General features: G+C 52.2%; 1 protein-coding gene across 1 annotated transcript; it reads left to right on the forward strand.

Annotated features, from left to right (window-relative positions):
- The first annotated feature begins 2,763 nt into the window (after positions 1–2,763).
- On the forward strand, positions 2,764–6,138 carry ZNF768 (zinc finger protein 768). The gene is made up of 3 exons (XM_081132738.1): positions 2,764–2,846; positions 3,077–3,807; positions 4,103–6,138. Exons 2-3 carry the CDS (start codon positions 3,723–3,725, stop codon positions 5,635–5,637), a joined length of 1,620 nt encoding a protein of 539 aa, XP_080988864.1. The 5' UTR covers positions 2,764–2,846; positions 3,077–3,722; the 3' UTR covers positions 5,638–6,138.
- Positions 6,139–10,525: the final 4,387 nt, after the last annotated feature.

Below are 10,525 nucleotides of genomic sequence, written 5' to 3' on the forward strand. Positions count from 1 at the left end.
TTCCATTCTTAGCTCCTCATTTCTTGGCACGGATACTTCTACCAAACGTGGGGCTCTCTGCTACTGCAGGTCTTTGAGGCTCAGAACCTAAAACAGTTGAAGCCGGGAAGAGAATTTTTCTAGGGCTTCACTGGAGAAAAGCTAGTCTGTATCAGATATGAGCCCATTCATATGGCCAGTGCGAGAGGTTAGGCCATGACCACATGTCCCTAGCTTGTCCAAGCCATCTAAAATAAGGGTATTGATTTGAGTTCCAAAGACCTTTAAAATTTTTAGGAATGTTTATGAGCATCTTTCTAGGAACAGGATGTGCAAAGCTGTTTTTGACCCAAAGAAGCTAAAATCTGCTCTAGGCCAGTATCTTTTCAAAGTAAGGCTTTTCTGACAAATAATCTATTTCTTTAAAATATAGCTAGCTCCTGGGCCGTCCCTAGCTATTGAATCTGAATCTCCAGGGATGGAATTTTATGGCTGCTAAACTTGGAGAACCACTGCTGTGAACAAAATGTTATTTTCTAGCTGCTCTTAGTGTTTTTGCAAGAGGAGGGGTTGGTCTCAGGTATCAAATCTTAGGTCAGGGGATGACCTAGCTGTACACAAGACTCCTACTTTGTTCTTGCCAAAGGGGCCTGTGCGGTGGCTGGTCTCTTCCTGTATACTTCTTTAAGTTATTGATTTTAGAGAGAAAGGGGAAGAGAAACATTGATTTGCTGTTCCACTTATTTATGTTTTTATTGGTTGATTCTTGTATGTGCCCTGGCCAGGTATTGAACCTGCAACCTTGGCATATGGGGATGATGCTCTAACCAACTGAGCTACCTGGCCAAGGCTCTTCCTGTGTACTTCAAATCTTGAATATACTGGGGCATTTCTTGTAGCATGACAGAAGACCTCTTCGAGAGCCTGTCCTTCGCATGCAGGGAGGAAGCAGTTCCATCAGGAGCCCCTCTCACACTGGGAGGACTTGTTCAAGTGTGGGCTGACTGTAGCCTTGGCTGCACTCTGAATAGCTCTGCCCCAGTACTGCTGCATATCAGGGGATGATGCTGTGGAGAAAGTGGCTGCTCAACTTGGGACACACAGAGGCTCCTCACCAGCACATAGTGGTAGAACAAGGTCAGTGGACTCCTGCCTTGGATTAGTTGGTGCTAGGTTAAGTTGGAACCCTCACCAGAGGCTTCCCTGTGCCTAGATCCTCTCACTGCTATGGGCTGGTGGCCCACGGAGGCTGGCTGCCTCTTGAAGGCCCATTGCATACATAGGTCTGGTGCCGAAGGAGGCTTCCTGGAAGTCAGCCAGCCACTCTTATTCTAGGCACTAATGAGAATGAATTTCCATGTGGAAATGATGGTGCCAGGGTAGCCTGAACCCTGGACCAACTTCTGCTACATGTGGGCTTGAAGTCCATACTATGAAGAGTGCAGGCAGTGGTCATGTCAGACCTGTGGCTGGAATCCTTGCTACTCGCTCTGCAGGGCAGCTGATCTGTGTAAATTTTCTGGTGGGTAAGCAGGTCAGAAAGTCATGTCTCATGAAGGAGACTTTTACCTCTCACTTGTGTGAGTGCTTTGGGGATGACCCAGGGCCAGCTCGTCCTACTCACTGCACTTGTAGGGTTTCATTCTTAGCAGAGGTTTTAGGACAGACAGACACTGGGATGGAGAGGCATGGAGCTGGAAACTGTTGCTCTGGAGGGCAGAAAAGTACTACAGCTTTATTTGTAGGAAGATATCTGTGATTCTATTTGTAAACCTCTATTGAGGTCATTCTCTCCAGCCTTTCACCACTTGGAATTCTCCAAATTCTGTTCTCATCTCTTTTCAGGAGAATGGAAGATGCCATCTTTCCTCCTAACCAGTTTCTTCCCTTCATTTATCTGGGAATGCAACAAGAAAACACAAACCATGACTCCTGCATCAGTCACATAGGAGAATTTGGCTCTTTTGCTGTCAAGAAGGCTACCAACCTAGTTTTCAGCAGTAAAGGGCAAGAATTGGATCCTATTAAGTTGTCCTTCCAGGGTCGTTTTTTCCCTTGATTCAAAGCTGCACCTAGGACAGGGTTCCTCAGGTTTCCTTTCTTTATAAGCCTTTATCCAAGGCAGACAGTACTGGAGAGCTCTTAGCCGCCTTAAAGGCCAGATGGTTCTCTCTGCCCACTTCCACTCCCGAACTCTATCACCCCGCCCTCGCCTGGAAGGAATTCCCACAGTATCCTTGCTTCCCTGCGAGAAAACCCAGCAACCATGGACTAAGGCTCCCAAGGATTGAGTTACACTCAGGCTTTGGGGAAGGTGGTGGGAAGAGGCAGGGTAATTGAAAAGGAAGCAACCTGCTCTCTGAACGAGGATCTGCCGACTGGCTCCTTCAGGAAAGTGCAGAGAAAGGAGGTGTGGGGGAGACCGGGGGAGGAAGGGTGTCTGCCCTCACATCTCTAGGCTTTCATTCTTCAGAGATAAAACGTAATAGGTAAAGGGTGAACGGGGGCGGGAAAAGTCCTGAAAGCACAGGCCCGGCTGGAGGGGTGACGCCAAGCAGGCCCCTCCCACTCCTCCCGCAGGCGCTTTGGGCGGACGCGGGAGGAGGAACCGGCCTGCGCACCTCCCAACGAATCAGAACGGCGCCGCGCGTTCCCTGGAGACCGTGAACGCCGAGCAGTTGGTGCAGCGGGGGCTGGCGGGGCGGCGAGCGCACGAGCCTTCCTGGCCAATCGCTGAGCTCCCTGAGAGGTGGGGGCGGTGCCTCTGGAAACCCGAGGCGGAGCTGTTTCCTTGGCAACGATCCTAGCCCAGCCGGAGGGGGGAGGGTGGAAATTAGGAGCAGAGAGAGGAGGGAGCCGGAGTGGGGGTAGGCACACCGGTGCGGGGGAGTGGAATTCGAGCGGGTGTCGGGGTGTCCCAGAGTCTCCATGAGTCCAAGGAGGGGCGGGGGGTCCGTCCAGGTTCCCGAAGCGCGGCCGGAGCTGACCCGGAGGCCCGGGAGCGGAGGGGAGCTAGACGCCGCCCCCGCTGGCGCCGGGAAGCGTCGCTCCTTCTCTCTGACCTTGGTCTCGCTTGTCGCCTCGCCCTTGGCCACAGTTACTGACGGATGCAGAGCCCGGTAGAAGGACACATAGGCCAGCGGACGGACGGAGACCTAGGACATAGGCACACAAACTGCCCCAGACTCTGCCGCGGGTTCCAGGGTGCCTCATCCTCTCCCACCTCAACGCCGGGGCCATCCAGCCCAGGGTTAATGCCAACGAGTTTCCACCTCCAGCTGTTCCTAGAGAGGCCGCGGCGCTAGCCACCGGGGGAAACTGGCCGCGGACGGACACTTCCTGTGCGGGGGGAGGGGGTCGGTTGCCGCATCCCAGCCCGGGGCTTGGGGCTAGACGGCTGGGTCTCGGGCGGGGAGCGGTGTCTTGGGGCGGCAGGGCTAGTCGTAAAGGGCCCCCCCCCAGCCCCGATCTCCGAGGCCACAACGCGTGGGGGCCTGTGAGGGCCCCAAGGCAAGCCGAGACCTTGTGGGTGGGGGCGGGGCCGCGGGGAGGGGAGGGGCCCAGCCGGCCAGAGAGGCCCAGGGTCAAGACGTCCGGCCTTGGGGGCCGGGGCTGGGCGGCCGGGTCTCCTGGGCGGCGCTGACCGGGCGGGCGGCGAGGGCCTGGGTTTCAGGACACTCAGGCCGGGTCGCAGGATCGTTCCGCCATCGCCACCGCCGTCGCCGCACTGGGAGCCAGCGGGGATGGAACGGGAGGCGTCGCAGTGGGGCCTCGAACCCCGGGATGTGCAAAGTCTTGACGAAGTGGGGCCCGAAGGGTCCCTCAAAGGTGAGGGAGGGAGCGCCCCTCCAAGGAGCGTGCCTGGGAGCAAGAGAGGGGGCTGTGTTCCCTGGGAGGGGAAGAGAGCGGGGGAGTTGGACACCTGGGACTTAGAGGAGGTGGGGGCGGGGACCGGGTGTCCTAGGTTTGCTGAGGGGAAGGTGGGAATTTCAGCACCTGCCCAAGGGCCAGCGACCATGTTTGAGGAGGAGGGAGAGGTTTGTGGCAACTAATTAATGGTGGGACCCAGCGACCTTCCAGGCTCCACACAATCTGGGTTTTCTGTAATTCTCTGATCCTGCAGGCAACTTGCATGAGAATGAGGAAGAGGAAATTTCTCAGCAAGAAGGCACTGGGGACTATGAGGTCGAAGAGATACCCTTTGGGCTTGAACCTCAGAGCCCTGGGTTTGAGCCACAAAGCCCAGAGTTTGAACCCCAAAGCCCCAGGTTTGAGCCTGAAAGCCCAGGTTTCGAGTCCCGAATTCCTGGGTTTGTGCCCCCAAGCCCTGAATTTGCACCCAGAACCCCTGAATCAGATTCTCAGAGCCCTGAGTTTGAACCACAAAGCCCTAGGTATGAGCCCCAAAGCCCTGGGTATGAACCCCGGAGCCCTGGATATGAATCTCGGAGCTCCAAGTATGAGTCCCAGAGCCCAGGGTATGAACCCCAGAACCCTGAGTTCAAAACCCAAAGCCCTGAATTTGAAGCTCAAAGTTCCAAATTTCAGGAAGGTACAGAGGTGCTTCTCAGTCCCGAGGAAAAGAATCCCTTGAGCATCCCCTTGGGAGTCCATCCCTTGGACTCCTTCACCCAGGGATTTGGGGAGCAGCCCACAGCAGGCCTTCCCCTAGAGCCACCTTTTGAGATGCCCACAGGGGCCCTGCTGGCTACACCCCAGTTTGAGATGCTCCAGAATCCTCTTGGCCTGACTGGGACCCTGCGGGGTCCAGGCCGACGGGGTGGTCGGGCCAGGGGTGGGCAGGGCCCTCGGCCTAACATCTGTGGCATCTGTGGGAAGAGCTTTGGCCGAGGCTCCACCCTGATCCAGCACCAGCGCATCCATACAGGTGAAAAGCCCTATAAATGTGAGGTCTGTAGCAAGGCCTTCTCCCAGAGCTCTGACCTCATCAAACACCAGCGCACCCACACGGGGGAGCGGCCCTACAAGTGTCCTCGTTGTGGCAAGGCCTTCGCCGACAGCTCTTACCTGCTTCGCCACCAGCGCACTCACTCTGGTCAGAAGCCCTACAAGTGCCCACATTGTGGCAAGGCCTTCGGAGACAGCTCCTACCTCCTGCGGCACCAGCGCACTCACAGCCATGAGCGACCCTACAGCTGCCCCGAGTGTGGCAAATGCTACAGCCAGAACTCATCCCTGCGTAGTCACCAGAGGGTGCACACTGGGCAAAGGCCCTTCAGCTGCGGCATCTGTGGCAAGAGCTTCTCCCAGCGCTCGGCACTTATCCCCCATGCCCGCAGCCATGCCCGCGAGAAGCCTTTCAAGTGCCCTGAGTGTGGGAAGCGCTTTGGCCAGAGCTCTGTGCTGGCCATCCATGCCCGCACCCACCTGCCAGGCCGCACCTATAGCTGCCCTGATTGCGGCAAGACCTTCAACCGCTCCTCCACGCTGATTCAGCACCAGCGTTCCCATACGGGCGAGAGGCCCTACCGGTGCGCCGTGTGTGGCAAGGGCTTCTGCCGCTCTTCGACGCTGCTGCAGCATCACCGGGTCCACAGCGGGGAGCGGCCCTACAAGTGCGATGACTGTGGAAAGGCCTTCTCACAGAGCTCCGACCTTATCCGCCACCAGCGGACCCACGCCGCTGGCCGCCGCTGACCTGGCGCCCTGTCACTGGCGGGCAGAAAGAGGAGGGGACAGGGAGCTAGGGAAACCTTTAGAATAGTGGAAAAACAGGAGAAAGAAAGGCGGAGTTGAGGATTCTAGGAGGAGAGGGTGGAGAAAGTTATATGCCCTGGAGATTTATGGGAAATGGGTAATGAAGAGGGGTTGGAGGGAGACCAAATGCAGCAGGAGGCTCTGGGAGAATCCAGAAAGAGGTCAACAGAAAGCTGGCCTCAGCAGCATGCCCCTTAGTGGATGCCTGCTTGGCAAAGTGCTAGAAGGGGGAGGGGGGAGGGTTACTTAATTAGAGTGGGGTAGCTTAGATCGGTAGCTACTGAGACCCTTGTTGAGTCAGGAAGGGATGAGGGGAGGTGGGGTGGGGAGTAAAGCCCAGAGTGGGGCCTGGGCCTCTGAGTGCAGACCCCAGTCTCCTTGTCTTCCTCAGGCTTTGGAGCACCTGAATTTGAGTTCAATAAAAACCTCTATGTGGTCAAAGAGATTTGTCCTTAAAATGTGTGCATGGACAGTGCCTTGGGCAGTGGGAGACAAGGTCATAACTACGAACAGCCAGTGAAACCATAGGGCCGTGTCTGGGGAAGTGCTTTTATTGTCAGGATTTCACTGGAATTTTAGAGGCTCAGGAGACATCACTTGCCCATAACTGCCCAAATTCATCTTCCATGCTTTGCATGCTGCAGAGACACAGAGGGCCCACTGTGGATTTGAGAAAGCCTGCCGACTTTGTGGATATCCCCCCTTCCCAAACATGGAGGGTCTGCCCTTGGGCCAGAAAACAGACCCTGATTCTCATATCTGGGACATGGAGCCCTGGCTTCCAGCACCCAGCTGTGCCGTTCTGCACCTCCCCTCTCCCAGCTGCAACCTCTAGCCCCTACTCTGTGCAGGCCCTGGCTGACCAGAAGCTCAAGTTCAAACCCCGCTCATAGGGGCTCTTGTATTGGACCCAGTATGAGAATTGGATGACAGCCTTCGAGACCCTCCCACCAGGCTGACCTGATTGCCACAGCTATGCCTCCTTGTTAGGACCCTTAGACCTTTTGGTGGGATCACCCTGTTACCACCCCACCTTTATCCGTCCTACTTTTCTTTCCATCTGAGCCTCAGCCTTCCTAACGCTTGGCTCCTTAGCAAAGGATGGGAAGTTGGTGCCATCAGTGAGTTGGGGGAATTCTGGGGTGTGGCCTGATACCTTGGCTGAGGACAGGCCATGTCTTGGGGAATCACTGGGCTGCTGGGCACGTCTTGAGATGAACTCTGGCTAAGGGCCTGACAGTGCTCTGTGAAGGTTTGTTTATTCTATTTCACACATTAGGAAAATGGAGCTCACAGAACTAAGTAACCTGCTCAAAGTCATTCTGTAACTAAGGGCAGATAAGACATTCAGACCGTCTGCTTGGCTCCATCTTGGAGCCCCTAACAGCTTGGTCTCAAGGCAGGTGGGGAGTCGATGCTCTATAAGGTCTCTTGGGCCTCAGGATCCTGACATCACCCCACCCCCATGCCCATCCTCAGGGCTTTGTAACTTGTCAAGAGTAAATCACTTTAAGCACATTTCAATCTAGCCTCTCACGATCTGCAAGCTCTGGAAGGGGCCTTAGAGATCATGTGGTTTAACAGAGTTTGGTTGTATTTAGTGGTTTTCAAAGTTTTAATTATTTTTGGAAGTAGAACACAAAGTAATATCTCAGTCTTTTAAAGACCTTTGTAAACTTTATGCACATTTTTGTACAGACACCCTACCATACAAAACTTTGAATATTAAAATACTCTGACTCCCACATATACATATAGTTCATATATGTAAAAATATACATTGAACTGCATTTGACTACCTGAAATGACATTATATTTGTAGACATTACTTCAGAATTTATTTCAATTATACAAGTTAATTTTGATATTTTGGAGTTGATTGTTTTTTCAGCTTCCAAATATGTTCATAGGCTCTTGAAAGCTGGGAGGCCCTGGGCACGATACCTGTGGTACTTAATTGGTAAAGTAGCCTGTATGCATAGAACATCAGTATATAAAAGCTGATCAAATGGGGGGGTCTCAGCTGCTCAGCCCCCATCCCTCTGTTTCCTGGTAACTCCTCAGGTGCCACCAGATCCAGGTGGGGCAGACCAAACCTAGGAGGAGCAGTGTCTTCCCTAAGACCAGGAAGAGCTAATGGGAGAGCTACAACTCCAGCACCAGGTTCTTGACTTGCAGTCCAGGATGCTGCTTTTGCCACACCAGCCTGCACATCTAAACAACCATGTTATCAAGCACTGATGGGCCAGGAGAGTGCTCCACAGTTTACAAGTATTGTCTCTTTTAATGCTCATACCAGCTCTGAGGTGGAGCAAAAGTAGGTTTACAGCTGTGAGTATGCAAAACAGAGTTTATTCTTGTATTATTATTATAATATTATTTCCATATGAACAACAGCAAACCTACTTTTGCCCATACCTGTACAGTTATGATTCCTACTTTGCAGATGAAGAAATGACTCCCAGCCCAGCTGGCGTGGCTCTGAGGTTGAGCATCAACCTATGATCTAAGAGATCAGGGTTCAATTCCCAGTTGAGGCACATGCCTGGGTTTTGGGCTCAATCCCCAGTACGGGGTGTGCAGGAGGCAGCTAATGAATGACTCTCATCATTGATGTTTCTATCTCTCTCTCTCCCTCTCTGAAATCAATAAATTTTTTTTTTAAAAAGAAATGAGTCCCAGAGAGGATAAGTAATTTGCCCACATCACACAGCAGAGTCTGGATTCAAACCTAGGGCTGACTTTTGACTACTTTCCTAACAACACTAAGATGTTTACTTTGTCACTGTTTCTCTCCCTTGAGGAGAGTGTTTACTAGAGGCTGCGTGATTTCTCATGACAGATGCCAGAACTCTCATGGGTTGTGTGGGATGTAGGCTTGGGTGTTATGTTTTAAATTTTTCTTCATTTTAATTTCTAACTGGATAAACACCAATAGATATAACCCATGTTTGTTTTGTTTTGTTTTGTTTTTAAAAAAAAGCTCTTTGGGGACCCTCAATAATTTTTAAGAGTATAAAGGGGTCCTGAAATCAAAACATTCGAGGGCCACATTTGAACACTTCCTTTGTGCCAGCCCTGGTGAGGGGTCAGTGTTGGTAACATATGAATGAGGCCTGAGTTCTGCCTTCCAGAACCTCCTCCTTGTGAGACGGGAGCCCACACAGTCAGTAATGTGCCCCAATAAGCTATAAGCAAAGTGGTGATGGAATGGGTAGTTTTGTCCAGGAACTGTGGGACTGAGAAGAGCTTTGAAGTACTTTGAAGTAGGAAGGTTTTTGTGGATAGAAAAGAGGTGGAACTGCATATGCTGGCAATGGGAACAACACATGCAAAGGCATAGAGGAGGGAGAGGACACATAAGTATTCAAGGACAGGTGCTGTTAAGTGAGCTGGGACAGAGATTTCTCGAGACGATGATGGCAGGTCTGTGCCTGAACTGAGCTTCCAGATCTTTTTTTTATTTTATAATTTAAAAAAATACATATTTTTATTGATTTCAGAGAGGAAGGGAGAGAGAGAGATAGAAACATCAATGATGAGAGAGTTGTCATTGATCGGCTGGGTCCTGCATGCCCATCCACTGGGGGCCTAGCCTGCAACCCAGGTGTGTGCCCTGACCGGGAATCGAACCACGACCTCCTGGATCGTAGGTTGGTGCTCAACCACTGAGCCACGCCTGGCCAGGCCATATTTTATAATTTTTAAAATGTTTTCTTCTTATCAATTTTTAGAGAAAGAGGAAGGGAGAGGGAGAGAGAGAGAAACATCGATGTGAGAGAAATTGGCTGCCTCCTGCACCCCCCCTACTGGGGATCAAGCTCTCAACCCAGACCTGTGCCCTGACCGGGAATCAAACCAGCAACCTTTCAGGGCACAGGACGATGCCCAACCAACTGAGGCACCCTGGCCAGGGCAAGCCTCCCAGATCTTCTGTGCTTTTCTGACTTGCAACCTCGATGCAAATGTCCACTCCCCCTCCCCCATGTCACAGAATAACGCCTCTTTCTGGAGACTCTCCTGGCCACCTGTCTAAATGGACCCTCTCCATCACCCTCGTACCAGCCCTATCACTCCCTGGAATCACACTTCTACTCTTGCTGTTTTCTCACTGCACTGAAGCTCCCTGAGGGCAGGAACTTTCCTGTCATGTTCATCCCATGTTCTCAGAGCACAGAACAGAGTATGAGAAAAACATTCAAGAAATACCACATAAATGAACATACCGGACAGGCTTCCGGAGGACTAGACACTTCCATGTACTTTTAATAGTTCTGTGATATTCCCAACCGTTAAAATGGGTCGACCACAAGAGGGCAGTAGTGACTGGCCCCTCTGTCCCTTCTAAAGGAGGGGCTCTCAGGGTTTTCAAAGGGAGAGTCAACTCTTACATCTTAATAAGTTGCCAGTGCTTCCCTCACCTTTCTTCACTTCCTGTGTCTCTGTCCCTGCTTCTCTTTGTTTTAATTTTTTTTTAAAATATATCTTTATTGATTTCAGAGAGAGGAAAGGAGAGGGAGAGAGAGAGATAGAAACATCAATGATGAGAGAGTCATTGATCGAGCCCGCAACCCAGGCATGTGCCCTGACCGGGAATCGAACCCTGATCTCCTGGATCCTAGGTCGATGCTTAACCGCTGAGCCACGGCCGGCCAGGCCCTGCTTCTCTTTGGAACTAGCCCACGATAGCAGGTGCAGGTCAGTCTCAGGGTCCTCACAGGAAGGGCGGGGGCAGAGCTACTATTTGGGTCCTACTTAGTGAAAAGGTTGCGAGGAAAATGTTCATTTAATTGAGCCAGGCTAGAATGTTGCACCAGCACAGAAACAT

The sequence above is a fragment of the Miniopterus schreibersii genome (genome assembly GCF_964146895.1).
Source record: "Miniopterus schreibersii genome assembly, chromosome: 3".
Taxonomy (NCBI): domain Eukaryota; kingdom Metazoa; phylum Chordata; class Mammalia; order Chiroptera; family Miniopteridae; genus Miniopterus; species Miniopterus schreibersii.